At 47.1% G+C, this 23,231-nt stretch overlaps 1 protein-coding gene across 1 annotated transcript; it reads left to right on the forward strand.

Annotated features, from left to right (window-relative positions):
* On the forward strand, positions 1 to 22,880 carry IFRD2 (interferon related developmental regulator 2). The gene is made up of 12 exons (XM_079964447.1): positions 1 to 259; positions 11,755 to 11,871; positions 12,844 to 12,928; positions 13,794 to 13,918; positions 15,333 to 15,490; positions 15,647 to 15,697; positions 16,905 to 17,086; positions 17,239 to 17,344; positions 18,503 to 18,640; positions 19,543 to 19,671; positions 19,798 to 19,893; positions 20,420 to 22,880. The coding sequence occupies exons 1-12, from the start codon at positions 214 to 216 to the stop codon at positions 20,498 to 20,500; spliced, it is 1,314 nt and encodes a 437-aa protein (XP_079820573.1). The 5' UTR covers positions 1 to 213; the 3' UTR covers positions 20,501 to 22,880.
* Positions 22,881 to 23,231: the final 351 nt, after the last annotated feature.

Below are 23,231 nucleotides of genomic sequence, written 5' to 3' on the forward strand. Positions count from 1 at the left end.
GAGGACACGGCGGCGGCGGCGGCGGCGGCACCGACACCCGCTTGGAGGGAGGAGGAGGAGCGGGAAGAGGGCGAGTGATCTATCCAGAGAAGGAAGATGGTGGAGCAAGCGGCGTGGTTCCCTCGTCAGGCAGCGACCGGCCCCGTCAACCCGCAGCAGCGCAGAGATTCTTCCCGGCCCCGAGTCGCCTCCTGATAACCGCCCAGCCCGGCCATGCCCCGCTCACGCCGGGGCGACGGAGCCCGCCGGGGCGGCCGAGGTGAGCGCGGGGAGTCGGGGGCTGCTTCTCGCCCTCCCTCCGGCCGGGGTTTGGCCGGGAGGTGGGGTGGCGGGCGCCGGAGTCGCTCTGCTTAGGAGAAATAGAAATCCGGATCAGGCGCTTGGTCCGCGCGCGCTTCTGCTTCTTCTGCTTCGCCCGGGGATCCCGGACAGCTGTTGCGCCGCGTGTCCGGACGAGGTTGGCGCGCGTTCGCCTGCGGGGCAGATCTCCGCCTCCTCCGCCTCCTCCAGTCTCTCCGCTGCCCATCTCTCTCTCCCGCAGGGCGGAGGGGCACGGGGGCTGATGTGGGAACGGGGTACCAGGAGGGCTCAGTAGGCAGCTGCCCAGGCAGCCTCCGCGCCTCGACTAGAGAAGCGGGAGCCGCCCGAGCGGAGCTTCTCCAATGAAGGCATTTCAAAGGGTGCGGGGGGCTCTCGGCCCCACTGAGGAGTCCGGGTGGTCTCCGGGCTCATTGGGAGCACGGCTGTCCCCAACCCCTCACCACGTGGCCTTTGAGAGAAGCCGCCCGGCTTTTCTGTTTCCTCGTTCTCCGGTTGCACATCCCGTCCCAAGGCGCCTTCCCTTTCTCACTTCCTGCTGCCGCGCTTCACTTCAGAGCGGAGTGCCAAAAGGGCTTTAGTCCGACGCGTAAAACCATGGCGGTGTTTCCGAAAGTGACACGTGTATCTCTGTCTCATGTGCATGCATCCCCCTGCGTGCGAGGCGAAGCACATGCGTTCAGGCTTCCTCTTTTGCCCTGCTGTGGAAGTGCTTCTGAAACTCCCGAAGTGGCTTTGGCCTTTGCTGCTGGGCTTCATAGAGGCATCTGGTTGTCCACTCTGGGTAGCATGAGATTGTCCTTTATGGGACTTTGGTATGATCCAGCAGGGCTGCCTATAGCAGTTGAGCAATGGAAAACAATAAGCCACAAATTAAGCCTTCCAGATAAGAGGATGGTAGAAAAAAACACAGCTTGACAGAAGTAATTGCATGTTCCTATAGCATACATTTGTTCTGAAATGCTTATTCCGTATCTTCTGGTTGCCACTTTCTAACCCCGGAGCAGTTCCTGGGGCAAATAGGGATGCATCTGATTAATCCATATGATAAACTGATTGCAGTTTGCTGATTTCTTTGGCCAGTTAGTAAGAAAGAATGCCCTTGCTTAGAATTTGTTGCTTTTATATAACATAGCTTGGCTACTTGTAAGCAACAGTTCAGGCATCTGGGCTCACCCTTCTCTCCATTTGCATGCTCATCTAGCTTGTCTTACAGTTGGATGCTGGGCTTTTCCTGTTTGTTCTGTGATGGAAGTCAAAGAGTTAGATCACTGCTGTTGCAGTCTTAGTTCTTACTGAGGTCGTAAACCTGTTTTGTGGTCCATACCACTTCAGGTGGGTGAGATCCCATAATTTACCACCCCACCCCCCATGAGGGGTTGCCAGCGTGATGCCTACCTATCCTGGCAATGGTGCTCTTGAGGTCTTCCCTTGGTGCACCTCTCTCTTATAGCCCCATGGATGCGTCATGAGATGGATGAAGCTGCTGTCAGTCAGTGTAGATCAGGCATAGGCAAACTCGGCCCTCCAGATGTTTTGGGATTACAACTCCCATCATCCCTAGCTAACAGGACCAGTGGACAGGGATGGTGGGAATTGTCGTCTCAAAACATCTGGAGGGCCGAGTTTGCCTACGCCTGGTGTAGATAATACTGAGCTAGATGGACAGCTGGCCTGACTCGGTATATAAGGCAGCTTCCTATGTACCTACTTCAAGCTTGTGTCTTTTCAAGGTTCAGATTAATTCTACTCAATCTGATATTTACCCTTGTAAAAGCAAAGTGTGTGTTTGTACTCTCTTTGTCTGGGGGGAGAGCAGAGGGGAGGCTGATCTGAAGGAGATTAGAGAAGTGACTTTAGTGCACTTTGCATGTGCTCAAAAATCCAAATGTGCCCCAGGGCTTTAAACAGTTAGTGACCTCAGACATGTAAGACAGTTCTCTGTACATAGAAAATAAGGGAGAAAAAATTTAAATTGCTCTGCATAGAGGGGCCTTCAGTCTGGTGGCAGCATGAAATAGTAGAGTCCTGGCATAGTTTTCATATCTCGGAAACATCTAGGCTACAGAGAGTGATGGTTAAACTTTCTAGCTTCCAAGTCCATAAAGAAGCTAACCATATGTTACATACCTTGGTGTAAATCTCTTATCAGATGCTTTGCTTTCTTATAACAACCATTTGACGACTGTGTTCTTTGAAGTCTTTATTTAAAGCAAATAATAGGCTCAAACTCAGGATCAAACTCTCACAAAGCAGCTTCCAGCATAAAAAATTCCAATGTGTAATCGATAATCTATTACTTAGATGCAATAACATTACCAAATTAGTGTTACTGTTGGTCATTCAAATCACAAACATTTCCAGTAAAAATTATGAAATCAGATAAGCAGCTTAAAATTAATTCCTCTATTTAAGAGAGATAGAGAGAAGGCAGTTTTAAACAAATGGCTCTTAAGGGCCTCCAGTGATGGAACCTTACATTGCTCAACTAGAAAATAATTTTACAGCCATGGGCCACCACTGAGTAGTTCCTGTACCTGGATTGACTGTATCTCACGTTGGTCAACCCCTGTGTAAAATTATAATCCTTGGCTGGAATTACCCGCTGTGTGACTTTTTTGCACCTTCTGGTATAGGCCAGGCCAGGCCAGTGTATGGCTCAGTGGGCCAAGCAGCATTGCTAGCCATCTAGGCAAAATTTCTGTTGCGTATGGCACAATAAAGTGAAATTATTTAGCGGAGTCTTTCTGGAGGGTTGGAAACAATTACATTTGTGGAAGGGTGGCTTTGCATTGTGCTTTTTTCTTTTCGTTTTAAAGGCACACTGCTGCTTTAAAAATTGCCTACAATGCGGTGGGGGGGAGGGAAAGAAACAGCACTTTGTGACCTTTACAGGTGTACTAAACAAATTTGTTTGCCCCTAAGAACACACAGCTGTAAGTGTCCCAGTCCTTTTATGTTTACTTTTTGACATCAGCAGCAGGAGAAGCACCTGCTTCTTACCTGTGTGCTGTGGAACTCTCTGGGAATCAGCATCTGTCTTTCAGCTTGGTGTCATCTGGAAAGCATGCAATACTCTCTCCACAGATATAAGCTGATGCTGCTTATGTAACAGTCTGGAAGCATGTGTATCCTGGGTGCTGCCATGCTCAAGTAGGTCTTTTTAGAATGTTATTATGGAGGCAGTGCTGGAAGCATGTGTTGTGGTTCTAGAAACTTTTTGGAAATTGAAGCCTTTTTGTACTGTAGCAGTCAACAATAGCCTGGCCACAGTTATCCATGCTCGAGTAGCATCTTTGGCTTGGCTACTGCCTTGCATTGTTTGTGGCGTGAAAGAACTCTCAGAAGGCTGATTTGGTTTAAAATACAGCAGATAGGCTGCTGTCTGGCATGGACTATGTGAAACAGATCTCAGGCTTCCTTATGTTTTCAGCCATAATTATTGAAACTGTTCTTTTCTCCCCTTGTTTCTAAGAGGACAAGACTTTTCTGTGGTGGCTGTCTGCCTCTGGGTTGCCTGTCCTAGGTCTGTACAGTGGTACCTCAGGTTAAGTACTTAATTTGTTCCGGAGGTCCATACTTAACCTGAAACTGTTCTTAACCTGAAGCACCACTTTAGCTAATGGGGCTCCTGCTGCTGCTGCGCCACCGGAGCCCAATTTCTGTTCTCATCCTGAAGCAAAGTTCTTAACCTGAAGCACCATTTCTGGGTTAGCCGAGTCTTTAACCTGAAGCATATGTAAGCTGAAGCGTATGTAACCTGAGGTACCACTGTATGCCCAACACCCAGTGTTGTGTTTTAAGCACCAGGTAAAAACATTTTTATGCACCTAGGTCTTTTAGTTCAGTGTGCGGAGAGTGCTCTTTATTTCGTTGGCTGCCTCTCTTTGAATTACAGTATTTTAGTTGGGTGGGCTGTATGGTGAGATGTACTCTATGCTTTCTATTTAAGAGGTCTGTGGCAGTATCCTAAAAAGAGAAAGCCTTACAGAAGTGTCCTCCTTTAGAAACCACCATTTTGTCTCTTCTTGTATTTTGTCAAGTACGCCTTTTACACTGGAGCTGCCTCCCAAACTCATCTCAGTAAGTTTCCCTCCCACTCTCCAAATGTTGTTGTGACTTTTCCTCTCAGGCTTCCTTGCCAGTTCTAATCCCCTTTTTAGCCTCCCTGTCTCTGCCTTTAGAGAGGCTGGATTCCCATCAGCTCCATCCTGCATTGCCAGTAGCCAGGAATGGTTGGGAGTTGCAGTCCAGCAATACCTGAAGGCCTGCAGTCCCTCATCCCTGCTCTATATAACATCCATGTATTGCTTTACAGAAGACATTTGCTATAGGCAAGGGCAAGGCACAGTGGGTGCTAAGCATTTTTACATCCTGTTGATTTCAGTGGGAGAGTTAAACATATGCTGGATTCTGTTCTGTGAATCTTAACCTGTTTTATTTGCATAGTCTATCTTTATCTCCTGAGCTTGTAAGTCTTTGCCACTTAAGAATCCTGGCCTTTTGCTTTCCAATGGGCTGCTCTTGACAGGAGTATCAGAGGCCTAGCAAGGCAAATTCCACATGCCCAAGAGTGTGGTGAAGGAAAAGAGTGCTAGAGACATGATCTACACTAGAACCTAACTACATGCCATGTTATGCATGTGATTAGTAATCACAGGGTTTGTGTTTAAAAATTAAATAGTAGGAAGAGGTAGGTACCAGGATCAGCACAAAGCAAAGGGAAATGCAAGCTCTTCTTCCCCAGCCAACAGTCTCCATGAAATTCCCAACCCCAGTGCAGCAGTTAGCATTGGGAAAGCCGAGGCAGCAGTGCTGGTACACTACAAAAATCCGCAAACCAGTAAGAAGACAATTCCTTTATTAGGACTCACAAAATAGTGAGGTGGCTTTTAAGTGATGCAGAACTCCTCATCAGGCTGGGTGTTAAGCAAAGCAGATGGGGATGGGTGGAAAGGAGGGAGGGAGGGAAAGCTGGCTTGATGTCTGAAGCCACAGCTGCCTTTAATCACACTCCTGAAGGCGGAAGTCCTGTGCTGTAGTAGATTTGAGGCTTAATTGGATTAGGCTGCACTAGGTGGCATGAAGGTGTTGGTGAGGACGGCCCTGACATGCCTTCAGGAGCCACCACAACCCCCAAATGGTGCAAAACCACTCTCTCCTTGCAGCTGGGCAGAACTCAATGTACTTTTCTTTTGGCATCTGTGGAGCAAAGCGTTTGTAGCCTCTCTGAATAAACACAACCTCAGCCGGATGAGTATGTTAAAGTTCGCACATGCATCTCCCCCCCCCCCACTAGGTTTGCTGGTAAATTATTGTTTTTTGCGAGGGATACCGTGTGAGACGAAACCCTTTTCCCTGTTGTCTGTTTTGGGGCTGGAGTGCCTGCGTTCCTTATTGGCAGCTAGCAACCCCTGGAATTGGCGGTGCAGAATGCTTGCTCCAGCCTCTCTTCCTGGGTGCCACCATGCTGCTCTGTTCATTGTGGGGCCCAGCTGTGTACTCAGCAATCTGCTTTCATCTGGCTGGTGCCACCAGTGCAGCCCTCTCCTTGTATGGGGCTTTGAGCCAGAAGCCTCTTAACCCTTGAGTGGCTGCTCCCTTGGGTGATGATTCAGTAACGTTTAGCATCCCAGCTATTTTGCAGTCTAGCTGGCTCCTAGGGAGCAGGAATCAAATTCCCTTTCCTCCTCTCTCTCTGCTCTGTTCTGCCATAGCCCTAAAGCAGGGGTCAGCAAACTTTTTCAGCAGGGGGCCGGTCCATTGTCCCTCAGACCTTGGGGGGGGGGAGGACTATATGTTGCCATGATTATGACCCGCATTTTTGGCAAAAAACCTTAATGGGACCAACCTCAACGTTGCCCAAATGTGACTTTTGGGGGGGGGGGTTCCCTCATGCACCCACACTGCTTCCTTTGTGTTTTATGCGCTGACAGTTATTATTTCTCTCGTAAGGTGGGGTGGAGGGCTGAGGTAAGTGCGCCATTCCTGTCAGCCCTGGAGAGTGTTTGCGCATGTGTGGGCGAAGGGGAAAGCCATTGGCCACGCTTAGTCAGGCCGGTGCCACTCAAGCAAAAATGTTCTTTTCCCCATGTGAAGGAAGATGAGTCAGTGACTGTTTACCTTTCCATGGCTCGCACCGTGTTGCTAACAGAGTGCAGAACTGATTTGGAGTGCAGCCGCCCAGGCGCTTCCCGCTTCCTTTGGTGGGGAGCACCACCGCCACAGACACCGGCGGGCATTGCTCCTGAGGCGCCTCTGAGCCCCTGTTGCCGCAACTGCCCTTCCTGAGGTCAGTCGCTGGCAGCTCCATGGTGGAAATCGGAACTGTGGCTCCTTTTCCCTCTTCCCCACCCCATAAGAAAGTATTGCTGCTCGCGATGGACAGAGAAGGGGCTTGTCTCAAGCAGCCACCTGCCTTACTTTTGACACCCAAGCCTGGCTGAGTCACAAAAATCATTGTGTGTGTGTGCTGTGCTAGCTGCCTGGATTCCTGGACTGTCTGTCTGTCTAGAAGGCAGTTGGGCCTGATCTAGCCTGCGGACCTTAGTTTGCCGACCCATGCCCTAAAGCCTCAGTCCTTGTCCTTTTCTAGCCTTGTATTCTTCAGTCTTTGGCATTTCCACGACTGCTGTTTTTAATAGGAGATAGCAAACAGATTTGGTCTCTTGTGCAACCCAAAAGCCAGGATGTCCTAACACATTTCATCAGGCACCACAGTGCTTGTCTACAAACATGACGTCTGAAACAACGCTGTCGAATTGTTCTGAGCTGTTTGACTGAGCCATTGTCTGCCAGCTGTAACAATAGCCTTGCTTTTCTGTACAGTTCTGCTTTGGGTTTGCTTTCTGTGCTTTAAAAATAAATAAATTAAAAGCTTATCTGCCTATGGTAGCTCATTTGACACTATCATGGCAGCATCTTCGTTGTTCCATGCTAATCCCCACCAACACATTTGGGCTGCATCCAGCCTAATGGATCACAGTTTCTGCGAGCATAGCAGGGGAAGGACGGGTGGCCCAGCGTAGCAGCTTGGCTTCCTTCCAAGGCTGCTTCCTCCTTGGCTTCTGCTTGGGGCTAGCTGAGGTGACAGAACTCTCTCAGGCGGCTCAGCTGCTCCAGGGTGCCCTACCTAGGATCCTTTGCACCTGTCCGTCAGGGTAAGGCAACTGCTGCGATCTGTGGGCAGACGCGGCCCTTGAAGTCATTCTGCTGCAGCAGGAATGAAATTAATGCAGTTGTTGGTCCAGTCCTGTGTGATTTTGATTAGCTGCTGATACAGTTCAACAGTTGGGAGTGTGAACTTGGACCTGTGAAGCATCTGCTGGAATCCAAGTTTATTCAAGGCTACACTCTGTGGCACTGAGTCGTCATTCCTTTTGCCATGAGTCTGTCAGGAATGTTGAATGACAGTGATGAAGATGGGGAGTGGACAGGAAGTTTAGAAGCATAATAAAGTAATTTGCACACAAATGATAAATAGCAACGGTGATAGTGTAGACCACCTTTCCCCAATCTGGTGCCCTCTTGAGGTTTTGGACTACAACTCACATCATCCCTAGCCAAGACAGCCTGTGTTCAGAATAATGGGAGTTGTAGTTGGCAACAGCTAGAGAGTACCAGGTTGGAAAATGCTGGTATAGACATTGAATTTTCAGCATGTTTCCCATCCCCCTTGGGACTGAGGTGGTTTGATGGTGGATTTTGGCATATGTAACTATCACCTCAAGCTTCCTACATAGCTATCATTTCTGGTCCTATATAGATTGCTTGTAAGCGTGCATCAGGTCCAGCTTTTCTCTGCCCTGTATTTCTGTCTGCAAATCTGGAGTCCCCAGTTGGTTACCCAATGCCTTCCCCAACTTAAGACTAGACAGAATCATAGAATCCTAGAGTTGGAAGGAACCACAAGGGTCATCTAGTCCAGCCCCTGCAATGCAGGAATCATTTGCCTAACATGGGGTTCAAACTCACGATCCTGAGATTAAGAGTCTCATGCTCTACCGACTGAGCAATCCCAGCTAATACAGTGGTGCCCCGCAAGACGAACGCCTCGCAAGACGGAAAACCCGCTAGACGAAAGGGTTTTCCGTTTTGGAGGCGCTTCGCTAAACGAATTTCTCTATGGGGTTGCTTCGCAAGACGAAAAAATCTTGCGAGTTCCCGCGGTTTTTTTCCGCTCCCCCCCTTTCCTAAGCCGCTAAGCCGCTTATCAGCTGTTCCGCTGATAAGCCGCTTAACAGCTGATCGCTAAAAGCCGCTAGACCGCTAATAGCGCTAATCTGCTAAGCTGTCAATGGGTTTGCTTCGCAAGACGAAAAAACCGCTAGACGAAGAGAATCGCGGAACGGATTAATTTCGTCTTGCGAGGCACCACTGTAGCTACCTGAGACTATTCTGTGCCATTTCTTTACCTGCCTACTAATGGTGGGGGGAGGGAAGTTCCTCCGGTTATTGAAGAATTGAGATCCCTGGTTAAACTTGCAGAAGAGATGAGGATTAATTTTATTTGCAGATTACAACAAGGTCATGTCAAACCCTGGCTGAAACGAACCCCGGTATTAACCCCTCTATGCTTCTAAGTCGTTTGGATCAATCTGAATTTAATCATGCATTTTATGAAGTTGTGATCTGTGCGTATTGATTGTGGCAGTGCTAGGTTATTTTGGTTTTGCAATTTTATCATAGCCTATGGGTGAAACAAATAAACTAACAGACTGAAGCTGTGCTATTATGTTTTTGCCTTCACCACAATACTCCATTTTCTTAACCACTTGCTTCACAACTTGGCTACTTCTGTTTATTTCTCTCTGAAAACAATCAACAATAACTATGAATTTACCCAAACGTCTTTTCCTGGTAGCTTTAAATAGTTCTAGAATGGATCCGACTCAACTTATTTCTTTGGGTGCTGAAAAATCATTTGACAAAATATATTGGCAGTTTTTATTTTGTTACTTTGTAAAAAATTGAATTTCCTCAGGAATTTATGAAGTGAATTAGAATTTTATACCTCTCTCCTAAATTGTATGAACAAATGGTTCCTTCAGATCCAGATTTTAACCATATAGGGATTAATGGCTGATTAACAAAAGTTGACTTTGAGCCTTATGGTGGCTAAGAAACTTATGCTTTTTTGCTGTCCACTATCTATTACACAGGGGGACGCAGGTGGCGCTGTGGGTTAAAGCCTCAGCGCCTAGGACTTGCCGATCGAAAGGTCAGCGGTTCGAATCCCTGCGGCGGGGTGCGCTCCCGCTGCTCGGTCCCAGCGCCTGCCAACCTAGCAGTTCGAAAGCACCTCCGGGTGCAAGTAGATAAATAGGGACCGCTTACCAGCGGGAAGGTAAACGGCGTTTCCGTGTGCGGCTCTGGCTCGCCAGAGCAGCGATGTCATGCTGGCCACGTGACCCGGAAGTGTCTCCGGACAGCGCTGGCCCCTGGCCTCTTAAGTGAAATGGGTGCACAACCCCAGAGTCTGTCAAGACTGGCCCGTACGGGCAGGGGTACCTTTACCTTTTACCTTTTATCTATTACACAATGGTTTAGAGACCTTACTTCCTTGGTTACGTTCAAACATATTTGATATAGGTGCCAATCTCATGCAGATACCTATCTGGACATATCAAACACTTATATTAACTAGCATGTCTTTTAAAATCTATGTACTGATGGGCATTGTATTTGCAATGGGAACATATGGCAATTTGTTAATAGCATATTTTTATTTTCTCTTTTTTTCAGTAGTTTGCTTATTTTTTTCTTTCTCTTTTCTGTTCCTTGTTAAAGCTGCAAGAAAATAAAATATTTTTTTTAAAGCTCTGGTCCCTTAAAGTCAGAAAGGGTTAAAAGGGGGCCCCCTTCATCCCCTTCCATATGGTTCTGATTATCTCCTGGTCCAGGCCTTGAACATTTATCAGTAGGGTGTGTCAAAGCTGACAGTGCTGACTTTAACCAAAGGCAGTAGCCGGCTAATAGCTATCCAGGGATGTCAAGGGATTGGGCAACCCGTCTTGCTTTAGGTGAGTGGGAAAACAGGGTTGTCCACCCTTCCTTTCCTGACAGGTGACTGCAGTTTTTCTGCAGCAGAACTGCCCTAGCTTACTTTACCATTAAGGCTTATGCAGTGCAGTCTTGGACAGTATCATTGTTCACTAGAGCTTGTGAGATTGAGGTTTCATAGAAGCATCTTAGACTTGTTCTTTACAACAAAAAGAAGCATAGTTGGTTAAAATGAAGGTGCCATTTTGGTTGTTGTTTAGAAGGGAAATGCAGACACAGTTAACAAGTCAGGGTGCATACAGATGATCACTTACTAGGCAACAGTACATCACAGTCTGCATGGAACTACTTGATAGGGCATATGAGCCCATATAAACAAACCATTCTGCAGTTGCTTGTTTGTCTGTACAGTCACACCTCGGAAGTCGAACGGAATCCGTTCCAGAAGTCTCTTCGACTTCCAAAACGTTCAGAAATGCAGGCACGCCGGAAACAATAGCGGAAGCTGTGCCAAACGTTTGGCTTAAAAAACACACGTTTGGAAACCAGAACACTCACTTCTGGTTTTCGATCGTTCGGGAGCTGGAACATTCAACTCCTAAGGCATCGTTCGGGAGCCGAGGTATGACTGTGTTATCCTGGCACATGGTTAGAAAGTTGTTTCTGCACAAGTGCAAAGTAAATGAAATGGTTATCTATATGGGTTCCACGGCATTGTCCTGCCAAATGGTGAAGATTAGACAAGGGCCATAACTTAGTGGTAAAATATATGTCTCAGGTTCAATCCTTGGCATCTCCTAATCATAATCATCATCGCCATCATCTGGGCGGCTCACAACAGGATATTAAAAACACGATAAAACAGCAAACATTAAAAACTTTCCTAAACAGGGCTGCCTTCAGGTGTCTTCTAAAAGTCAGATAGTTGTTTATTTTCTTGACATCTGATGGGAGGGCATTCCACAGGGCAGGCGCCACTACTGAGAAGGTCCTCTGCCTGGTTCTCTGTAACCTCACTTCTTGCCAGAAAGCCCTCAGAGCTGGACCTCAGTTTCCAGCTGGGAAAGATTTCTGTCTGAAACCCTGGAGAGCAGCTGCCAATCAGTGCAGACAACACTGGGCTAGATAGGACAATGGTCTGAGTGCTCCTGCTTTCTCAGATTTCTGATTAGGTGTAGAAGTGTGGCAAATATCTCGTCTACTTTGAGTGGGCACTTAGCTTGTTAAGTGGCGGATTTCATACCATGGTAAATTCCTTCTTTGCTAATAGTCATCTGTAATTCCCCTTGGTCTCAGGTAGGGAAAAGGAAGACCCTGTCTCATGCTCCACATTCTTCAGACAGGGTGCGTTCTAGGGAAACACAGCATGCATCCTGTAAGTCATACAGGTGAACGTCTCACTTGTTCTGACCTTTTCTCCTCTCTTCTGCTTAGGAGCTCACCGGATTGCAAAGATGGAGTCTCAGGCCAGTGATGACGAGGCAGCCAGTGATGTGCTGAGTCACTACAGCAGCGCCAGTGAGACGACCAGTGTGACTGAAGAAGTGACAGGTGAGGGTGGGCAGAAGTTAGTGATGGAAACCCTGGCCTTCTGTGTATTGAGCAAAACTTTAGATTTTGTAAACACTACTTTCAAACCTCAGGAAGCTCCGCACAACATAGTGGTTTTTCTTCCTGGCATTTTTTTTCACCCTTCAGAATTTAGAGGGATGTGTGCATGTGTGTGATAATTTTTGGGGTGCGGGGTGGGGAGTCATTGAGAAGGAAGACTTGCTGCTCTACAAAAAAGATTGGGGACAGGAGAATACGTGAGCTTTTTAGAAAAACTTCCACCACATGTTCAGGTTTGTTAGAATCTCCTCCAGGTCATAAGACAGGGAAAGGTGACAAAATTTGGTTATTTTGGGTTACAAATTACATTAGCAGATAACATCTGCAGACTAATTCACAAGCTTGCAAAAGAAAAGAAAAGAAAAAAACCACCTCACACAACAAACTGGTATGTGGAGTGTCTTGGAATCAACATAAAGAGTTTTAGGATGCTGTAATGGATGTGATATACCCCACCATGTGACCACATAATGAGGCACACTTCCAGAGACATCGCTTTGTAAGCATTGTATGAATTTTTTTCCACCGAGTCGGTGCTCAGAGTGGCTTTCAACAAAGCAATTTAAAGCATGGATGGTTTAAAAAAACGGTTGTGGGTGTTGTTGTTTTTTTGCTGTTACTAAAACTTCATTAATTACAGTATAATTCCATTTGAGCTGATACAGTTAAATGTCACATCAGTTGCCAACTCAAGACTGGTGAGAAAAACCTGTTGAACAAGCATCTCGAACATAAAACCTGTTGAAATGCTACGATAAAGAATCCACTGGCAGTTCTGCCAGCACTGTTCAGACTTTCAACCCTTGTTCCCCTTTCTTTAGGGGTACAAGATCTGCAGGCTGCGGGTCTGGATGGTCCAATCTTACTTTGACGCTTTCCTCCCCTGCTCCCATTTTTTCTGTTTTTCCACAGGAGGTGAAGCAGTGGATGAGCAGGCGCAGCAAGAGGAGGTGGAAGATAAACTGAAGGAGTGCATTGACAATGTGATGGACAAGAGGTGAGGCTCATAGGCTGTTTTTAAGCTAAATTCAGATGTTGTGCCAAACCGTGGCTCTGGAAGCTTATTCCATGCCCCCTGAGGATGCTCAGTCCTCCCTGGATTGTTGTTGTTTTTCCCCCACCCCTTTAAAGTTTTCCCTCCCAAAAGTTACTTTTAATTCTGGAAAGTAGTTCTGATTCCTCCAAGCCTGCTCTTACGTACAGAAACATAACACTCATCACTTGGGCTGCCTAAAAGGCGGCAGTCAGAGAACTGTGTTCCCTGTTAGCATATAGACTGCTTCAGTGGCAAGCTGCCAACCGGGATAGGCTGGGTGCAGCTCCATTGAGAAGAACTTGGCAGAAGTGCACACAGCGCTTGGCACTTCTCCTCACTACAACAGTATGAATTACTGCTGCCCTTCTGGCCATGCAGCCTTGATTATTCAGAGTGAACTTCTGAACTAGGGTGGTGGTCTGCACAGTCCACAGAACATCATTGACTTAGCGTGCCTTCTGATCTCTGTCACACCATGGAATTATTAGGAGGTGCACACATGGTATATATCATTCTGGTGTATTTCCTGATATACAAAAGCGGTTGGTTCTGAGCCTCAGAACTACACACTGCCCTCCCCCAGTCACAAAAGATATGTTTCTTGTTCAGTTCAGAGCGCATTCCATGTACCCGTTAACTTCACACTGAATCAGTATGGGTTTTGTAGCAGGTGAAGAATTTGCTGAACTGTTCAGAAAGATGAAGTAAACCTGCAAAGTTCGTTCAGAGCGAGCTGACTTTATTTGGCACTGAACTTGGATTCTTGTGAGGCTCTTGCATGGCTCTTGTTATGACTCCCATCTCTCTCTTTCTGACATCTTTTCAGTGCCAAGACACGGCAGGTTGCTCTAGAGAGCCTGCGGCTGGCCTTCTCCTCCAAGACGCTCTTTGACTTCCTGTTGGAACGCAGGCTCACCGTCACAGACTCCTTAGAGAAGTGCCTGAAGAAAGGTGGGTCTTTGCAACCTTTAGTACAGCACCATTATGTAATGCGGACGGAGGTGATCCAGCCTAACCAAAGCACTTCCAAGTCCCATTTGGTTTTAGCAGGAGCACCTGCTTTAATTAAATCTCTCCCACTGAAAACAACTGGGCACAAAAGTGGTTTGGGTGGATTGTGTTAGCAGTTTCATACTTTTCTAAATAAGGTACCGTATTTTTTGCACCATAACACTCACTTTTTTCCTCCTAGAAAGTAAGGGGAAATGTCTGTGCGTGTTATGGAGCGAATGCCTGCAGGTTGCGGGGGGGGGGATCTGCTGCAGTCGCGAGCAGAGGATCCATGGTTCCCCTTCCTTCCCTCCTCCATGGTTACAAAGCATGGATCCACATGGATCCTCAGGATTTTTGCATTGGGCTACTCCAAACTCACTGTCAGATCACATGTCTGCAGCCACAGCATGAACCACAAAAATCATATATCCACTATTTCGTTTAGAATATTTTTTTCTTGTTTTCCTCCTCTAAAAACTACGTGCGTGTTATGGTCTGGTGCGTGTTATAGAGCGAAAAATACGGTAACTTCTGGTCATTTTTATTGTCCTTTTGTAATTTGATACTTCTGTTAAGCATAAAGATTGTGAAGTTACCATATTTGATGCATAATAATAATAATAATAATAATAATAATAATAATTTATTATTTATACCCCTCTCATCTGGCTGGACTTCTCCAGCCACTCTGGGCGGCTAATGTAAACATTTCCACATAAGTTTTCATCCATCGTTAACAACCACCTTATAAGATAGGCTAGTGTGATTATCCGCTTGTTACAAGTATGAGCAGAGGTTTACTGTGAATTTTGAACCAAGGCTTCCTGGCCCTTTCACAAAATGAGGCATGTTAGTGCTGCCGTTCTCCCATCCGTGAAGGACTGGTAGGTTTCTGTGACATCTCCATTGTTATATGGCAAAGGGATAGAGCTTTACTTCTCTATGTTCATTTTAACACCTTGCATGCTTCTTGCCTGCCCTCTTGATGTTGCCTTTGAAATACCCTCTGCATCAGAGATGGTGAGTCTTTGCAACCCTCCCAGATATTGGGCTACAACTCCCATCAGCCTCAGCCAACATGGCTGATGGTCAGGGATGATGGGAGTTGTAGTCAGACAACATCTGGAGGGCCACAGCATCTTTGTCCCAGTTCTACATCCTGTAGGCAACCTTTTGCCTTTAAAACCACTTTGGAATATTGTGAGACAGTACTGCGCCAGGGCTGAAAAGATGCCGCTTCTGGTGCTCTGTGCCCCCACAATTCCTAAGTTTCATAACTGTCCCATGTTCCCTGTTTTCTTGCACATGACTAGCACTGTTTTGAATATTTTGCATGAGGGGGAAAGACAGCTTATTCTCTTCCTCCTCTCAGGTAAAGGGGAGGAGCAGTCCCTTGCTGCTACTGTCCTTACACTACTGTGCCTTCAGATGGGCTCGGGGCCCGAGGGGGAGGAGGTGTTCCGCAGCCTGAAGCCCCTCCTCACCACCATCCTCACAGACTCCTCGGCCAGCCCAGTTGCTCGGCAAAGTGTGAGTAGCACCTCTTTTCTTCTGCCTCGGAGCAAACCTTGTGGGAGGGAGATGTTACTGGGCACTCTGGGAAATGGTTTCTTAAAATGGCTACTCGGAATGGCTTTGACATTGCCTTATCCTGTCTTCCTTTTTCTCTTCCGTCTCCCCCGGTAGTGTGCCACTGCTCTTGGGATGTGCTGCTACATCGCTGCTGCAGACATGGAGGTAACTTACACTAATGCTTTAACTTGACAGGCGGTAGCCAGTGAAGCAAGAACCTAGATCTCCCTCCCCTCCTGTATGGGGTGGTGTAGTAGTAGGGGTCAGCAAACTTTTTCAGCAGGGGGCCGGTCCACTGTCCCTCAGATCTTGTGGAGGGCCGGACTATATTTTTTTTTTGGGGGGGGGAATGAATGAATTCCCATGCCCCACAAACCCAGAGATGCATTTTAAATAAAAGGACACATTCTACTCATGTAAAAACATGCTGATTCCCTGACCGTCCACGGGCCGGATTTAGGCGATTGGGCCCGATCCAGCCCCCGGGCCTTTTTGTCTACTCATGACTAGAGTGTCAACACCCTGTCTTTGAATACTGATCCTTGGAGTTTGTCAGGTCTAGATTAGTTGTAAGAGTGCCCGACTCCACCATGCTCTCAAATTCAGAGAGTATTTGTTACTTTCTGAAAAGTGGTTAGCCAAGTATTGATCCCCTTAAGTGTTTTAGGGAAGCCATTCATTTTGCATTGAGAAACAGCCCCTTGACTACTGATTCCTTGCATAACTCAGTCTATTGAGACTCCTCCACAGTCCCTTCTGATTAAATAGCTCCTGGTTTTTCCACCCACAGTTTTTATCTCATGCTGCTTCTCAGTTTTTATCCCATGCTGCTTCTCTGGTATACCGCTTAGCTATTGCTTTTGTAGCTACACAGAGGACTGACAACCTCACTAGAGGTAGAGCCAATTCCTTTTGGATCAGCCCAGAGAGGTGGGACTAAGATGAGCTGCTCTCTGCATTAGGTCACGGTCATAGCTGGACTTACCTATTCAAGTTGAAACTGTTTAAGGCTTCATTCACCAAAATGGACTCATTCTTCATGCGCAGGAATACTTAACAGATTTACAGGGGGAAAGCACATACTTTAAGTGCTTTGGGGTGTGCATTTCATTTCTAGAATAAAAGAGAACAAGAAAAAGCACTTAGGGTATCATAGAACTTTAGGGGGTGCAGTCTACCCAACTTTCCTGCAGTGGCAAACCTGGCTCCCTCAGAGTTGATTGCCAGCGTAATATGAGCCCAGATTGTCTGCCACCCTGAAGCCCCAGCGTAGTTCACCAGAAACTTAGACACTCTTCTGGTTTATTGTATCCTTTTTAGTTTCTCTTATTGTTTCTGTGAGAACTGGCTGATCACTTCCCACCCCCTTCAGGACTTGGTTTCCTGTCTTGCCTGCCTAGAAGGCATCTTTGGCAGTTCCTGCAGCACGGATGCCAGCTTGGTGCCCTCTCATCACAGTCCTCTGCTCCAGACCTTGCATTGCAATGCACTCCAGTCATGGTCTCTGCTCCTCACCATCTGCCCAAGCACCCAGATCAAGAAGATCCTGGACAAGTGAGTGTTGAGCTTGATGATCAGAATGGGGAAGGGGCTTCCCATGGGCATCTGGTTGGCCACTGTGAGACCAGGATGCTGGACTAGATGGGCTACTTGCCTGATCGAGCAAGGCTGTTCTTACGTTCTTAACTTGTGCTCTCCTTCTACAGTCACCTACCCAAGTTGCCTCTGATGCTGTCCAGTGATAACGTCAACCTTCGAATTGTGGCAGGGGAAACGATTGCACTGCTCTTTGAACTGGCTCGAGACATGGAGGTAGGATATAGCACTTGCTGATACTTGCATGCACACATGTGAGGTCCTTCTTGTGCTTATGACCATTCTCTATTGCAGGCAATATTGAAGGCAATAACACCAGCTTCTGGGGAGCAGAAACGTCTGCTGCCTTCATATCACAGAGCCCTGTGATTGCCCATTGTGAGAAACAGGTTGCCGAACTAGATAGGCCTTTGGTCTGGTCCAGCAAGGCTCATCTTGGGTTCTTGTGTCCCCTGAGGCCTTTGTCAATAAGCTGGGGGGGGGGGGCTTAAGAAGATCCCTTCTGGATTAGGTCAATGGCCCATCTACTCCAGCCTCCTGTTCCCACAGTAGCCAACCAGATGCATATGGGAAGCCTGCAAGCTGGTTGGAAGACCCAGTGAAGAAAATAATAGTCTTGAGAGCAATTCCAAATCTATCAACTTCCAAGTTTCATTCCCTGTGTGCACACGAACACACACACTCTTAGTGTCTTAGGGTATGATAATTTGAGGCAAACCCTGCAATGTCCTTTGGCTTTGTTTTGATAAAAGACTGCCTTAGAAAATTTAATCTTGAGTAAAATGCTGTCCCACTCAAAATTTGTGAGTCTATATGAGGAAAGGGTGGATCGGTTTGTTTTTTTGTCTTTGTCCATTTTGCACATATTCATGAGTTGTTTCCTATGGTTTCTGCAGCCACCTTTTTATTGCAAAACACTCATTTTATCCTTAAATATACAGTTTCTAAATGTATGTCCGCACATTGTTGCTGTCTTTTGAACTGAGCGTTGAATTGCAAAATTCATAAGTGTGAAATCCAAATGGTAAACTAATTTCCAATCTACACATTAGTCCAGGAAGTCAGGTTGGGTTGCAGTGGAATTCACAGGAATTGAGTTCCTCAGATCCCTAGATCTGAGGCATAGGATCCTGTTCCTTAAATGGATGTGGACTGATGAAAGACTGATAAAAGTACATGCCTGGACAGCAGGTGCCGGGAGCCCCATTTCAGGCCACAGAGGGTTTCCCGAAGGAGTTGTGAGATGCAGATAAAAAAAGTAAAACTAGGGAAAGAGCTGCGGCCTCTCTATCCCTTTGCACCTCTCGCTGCGTTTTGGGTGGCCTGCAGGTTGAAGCTTCTGCTTGACACTGTTCATCTCCTTTTTTGCCATAGGAGGATTTCTTTTATGAAGACACTGACCTGCTCTGCACAAAACTGAAAGCCCTGGCCACAGACAGCAACAAGTACAGAGCCAAGACCGACCGGCGCAAGCAGCGCTCCATCTTCCGCGATGTGCTGCATTTCATTGAGGTGCCTTGCCTGGCTCATTCCGCCCTTGCCTAGTTCAGAAGAGGGCTCCTCCCTCTGCACTGCTTCAACCCTTATATTTCCCAGAAGAACAAGGAGCAGGGACTTGAGGGCCTTTATATAATTTCGAATCCCTGCGGCGGGGTGCGCTCCCGCTGCTCGGTCCCAGCGCCTGCCAACCTAGCAGTTCGAAAGCACCTCCGGGTGCAAGTAGATAAATAGGGACCGCTTACCAGCGGGAAGGTAAACGGCGTTTCCGTGTGCGACTCTGGCTCGCCAGAGCAGCGATGTCACGCTGGCCACGTGACCCGGAAGTGTCTCCGGACAGCGCTGGCCCCTGGCCTCTTAAGTGAGATGGGCGCACAACCCCAGAGTCTGTCAAGACTGGCCCGTACGGGCAGGGGTACCTTTACCTTTACCTTTATATAATTGCACTCCTTTAACTCTAGCTTTGTGATGCACAGGCTGCGACTATTCTGAGGAAAAATGCACTCTGTGCATGTACAAGCGGCATTCTCCTCTTTTTTTGCCCCCATAATGTTTCATGTGTTCCAAGCTTATGACCTGGTCTTCAAAATCTGTCTCAGATTAAAACTCTGGGCTTACCCTCTTGTTCCTGGGAAGGGAGCCTGTCAGTAGAGGGTTTTCTCTATGAGCATTTAGGGCAGCTCTACTGTCCTGCTTTCCAGGGCATAGTATCCCTGGGGTAGGCACTGGGGTAGTGTGGTGCTTGCATGAAATGCCTGTGAGTGGCTTTCTTCTGCTGTGAGGTAGTGTCCATGAAGCTGCCACTCTTAAGCATTAAGAGAGACAACATGGTGCTGAGCTTTGCTCGTGAGATGTAGGGTGGGATGAACTTCTCTTTCTCTATGGAGTCTCCAGCTGCCTTTTCTTCCCTGCTCCAGAATGGGGAGTGCCATGAGGAGACTATCAAGTTTGGACTGGAGTGTATGTATGTGGACAGCTGGGCAAGGAGGAGAACATACAATGCCTTCAAAGAGGCTCTTGGCTCTGGGGTCAGGCACCACCTTCAGGTAAGGCAGAAGAGTCCACATGGGGCTCCTAAGGTTTATTCCTTGCCTTTGTGCTTGTCTACCTGGGCTGCTGCTCTCTCAGCTCCAAGATTTTCCACCTAATGGGTGTTGTCGTCTTGCCCACAGAACAACGAGCTCCTGCGTGAGATATTTGAGCTGGGCCCCCCGCTAGTGCTGGATGCTGCGGCTATTAAAGCCAGCAAGATATCACGTTTTGAGAAGGTAAGTCAACGGTGCTCCTAGTATTTCTGCTGCCGTTAGCTCCCTCGCTTTGCTTTGTTAAGTTTTGGTGTTATTTTCTTCTCTGCAACACCAGCAAACCTGTGTGCATCTTTCCCCACCAATGGTAGCTTGCCATAGATAACCCATTTCCTAGTAACAACCTTTAGGTTATGTGACCACTCTGGCCCTCTAGAGAAATGTCCAGTGGCAAAGCCAGATTATGGCTGAAATGCAAGTCTTCAGATGGTGTGGAGGTGACATGTAGAAACCAGTAAATGTGTGTGTTTTAGGCAGGGGGTGAGGGGTTTGTGTGAATGTAATATAATAAAACCAGGTGCTGGGGGGAAAGGAGAGGGGGTTCTTGCCGTGCCTGTGAATGTCCCTGAGGCATGGCTAGCAACTTCTGCAGACGCAATGTTGTACTTACATGTCTCTTTTGGTCTGATTTGGCAGAGTTTTTCTGATGTTCCCTCAGCTAATTTCCCCCTCTGTCTCTCTTTCTTTTCTCTTTCTGCATCCCCACCAGCACCTCTACAACTCGGCTGCTTTCAAGGCCCGGACGAAGGCAAGGAGCCGTGTTCGAGATAAGCGAGCCGACGTCCTTTGAGGGAGGCTTGTTTCCTCCTCCTCCTCTTGCTGCTGCTGCTGCCGCCTTCCATACAAGCCAATGCGCTACAGACCTGGAACACTGTGAACCTTGTGGGTGGAGGGAGAGCCTGTGGCAAAGGAGCCCTGTTGCCTTCGCTCTTTACGAAAGCTGGGCTTGTGCCATGCCCCCCTCTGCTCCCCCACCATTGTCTGGGGGCTTTTATATATGTACAGAATAATATTTAAATGTCTCGAATGTTTGAATCGTGGCGGGATGGCAATGGGCAGGTGCCATTTTTATTTTTTTAACCAAAAAAAAAAAAAAACTAAGCGAGGTTGGGTATTGGGGAGGCTTATTTTTCCTCCCCACTGCTTTTTTAAGCCAGTGATTCTTTTTTCTAAAAGCCCCATCTTTCCCCCTGTCTCTGATGCTGAACACATCCTGCAGTTGCCGTTGCAGTGTGCGCAGTGAAATCAAGGACTAGATCTTCCCACCCCCTTCCGCGGTGAGAGCTTCCAGTGAGGTACCCAGTGCAGGAGGCTGGCTTAGTTGTAAGGCTAAATACTGCAGTTGTCCAGGATGGAGGTGGCAAAAGTACCGGCTTGAGGTTTGGTGCCTTGGGTTCTTCCCCTCCGGTGTTGAAGATACTTTGCCTTTGGGTTGAATGAAATGTACACTAGAAATCAGTGTGCTTGTTTATTAAAGGCTGGGCTGACAGCACCATGAAAGGGGCTGTACCTCTTCTCTGCTCATGCAGCTGCTATTTTTCGCAGCCTCTCTATGACACCCTGCCCAACACTGTCTTTAATTCTGTTCTCTCACGTGATTATAACACTCAGTTTTGCTCCGCACTTGCATGGCTGCTGCTTCTCTTTTCTTCTTCTTTGATGGCAGAATGAAAAGCCAGCAAAAGCCTCAGGACAGAGAAAGGGCCCATCCTCTGGCCATCCTAGCAAAGCTCCTCCTCATAGTGGGGCATGTTCCCCTGTTGCAGGAGAAGGGTCCTGTGGCTTATTTGGCTGGTGTAAAGTTGGTGTGTGGTGCTTTGCCCTGCTCAGTGGGCCCTTCTGCCTTCAGAAAGCTGAATTCTGTAAGCATATATTGCATAATTTATTTTAAGTCTGCTATGTGGTGGTGGTGGTGAGCTATACAGGGGCCCCATTACTTTGACAGCTGCAATTCTTGCTATCCCTCATCATTTTTTGCAAAGCATGGTCTACGTGCTTCCTCTTTTGTGCAGCTGTAAAGACTGATATCCAGATTAATATATAATAGGAGTGATCTGGACCAGCTAGTTGTATTATGTTTCCATTGATTTCAGCGCGGCTTAGGTGAAACTAACTTAGTTTGGATCAGATCCTGTATAAATATATACTATGCTTGTGCTCTCTCTTTCATTCACATACTTCTACATATTCTTAGGAGGTTGAATTCTGTGCCTAAAGTTAGTCTGTGTTTGTGCAGTGCTCACTTGCACAGAATCCTAGCCTTGCACTTGAGTACCAGGAAATCAGCAAATGGAGGAATCTGGCAGTATGAAGAACTGCCGCTCACCATTTTGCTTCCCTCATTTGGCTTCTCTAACCTTTGCTGTCCAGACTGGAGACATAGCACATCATTGTCACAGAGCAAAGTTAATGGAAAGTACGCTTTTTCTCCTGGTACCTTGCTCTATTGATCTCTGAAACACATTGCCTCACTTTCATAGTGTTGTCAGCAGAAAATGCCCACGTTGGCCTATTTGGCTTTAAATCGAGAGAAAATATTAAACATAAAGTGGTAGGTGAAAAGCCATATTCCTATCGACATGACCTCATCAGCAGTGGTGTATGGGCATAGAACTTATGTCTGGGGGTTCAAGAGTTTCAAGCTTCATAGATATTTGCAGAATTAATCAGGGGTGTCCTCTTGTGCGTCCTGCAGCTCAGGAGCTGTGCCGTGCCTTTCCTTCCCATACATACTCCGACTCCAGCTGAGTTGTGCAGATCTGTACAATGAATGCATGCATTATTATTATTTATTAGGCTTGTTAGTCGCTTGCGATCTGAAGGTCTCCAAGCGTCTTACAGTACTTACCATGTGATATGTACCCCCATATCGCAAGACATCTTGAGTAGTTGTTTCTAGAAAGCAATTGCTCAAGAGGATTTGCCCTTGCCTAGTGCCAAACTGAAGGGTTGTCCTAACTCTTGTGGTTGGGCCATCTGGGATTCTGCTGCTGGCTTCCTGCCATTCTTTTTACTCCGGGTTCAGTTGTGAACTTTGGGGCTGGTGCATCAAAGCAGGGAGTCTAAATGTCTGCATTGCTATGACCGTAGTTAGAATCAGAGTGTAGAATTCGGATAATTTCAGCTGTCCCTTTTTGTTTTAAAATAAAATCTAGCTGCCTTGAAGAACAGATTGGGACCATACACCCGGTTTTTTCCTTCAGAAACGGTCTTGAAAAACGAGTATTGGGAATCCTGTGCACTGTTGAGTGGGGGGGGCAGGAATTAGGCACTAATTAAGGAAAGGACAGGCTCATATGTCACATTTACATGTAATTGTTCAACAAAAGCAAGGTATTCTGGCTGCAGAGAGGTTTGACACAGGTAGTTCGAGCTGCTTCCGTTTTAGCAGCCTGAGAGAACACAAGGGTTCCTTCTGCTCTGCTCCAAGCCTAGTTTGTAGGCCGACAGTCCCTCTTCACCAGATAGAGCCTGGGCAGATTTTATGCTGATCAGCTGAAGAGAGAAGCACAGCTTGGCAA

This window comes from Podarcis cretensis (genome assembly GCF_951804945.1).
Source record: "Podarcis cretensis genome assembly, chromosome: 2".
Taxonomy (NCBI): Eukaryota; Metazoa; Chordata; class Lepidosauria; order Squamata; family Lacertidae; genus Podarcis; species Podarcis cretensis.

Excerpts from the sequence above, each read along its gene's own strand:
- IFRD2 (XM_079964447.1), top strand. The coding sequence starts at position 214 with ATGCCCCGCTCACGCCGGGGCGACGGAGCCCGCCGGGGCGGCCGAG. Across the intron at positions 260-11,754 it reads AGCCCGCCGGGGCGGCCGAG|GAGCTCACCGGATTGCAAAG; the intron begins GTGAGCGCGGGG and ends TCTTCTGCTTAG. Across the intron at positions 15,491-15,646 it reads GCCCAGTTGCTCGGCAAAGT|TGTGCCACTGCTCTTGGGAT; the intron begins GTGAGTAGCACC and ends CTCCCCCGGTAG.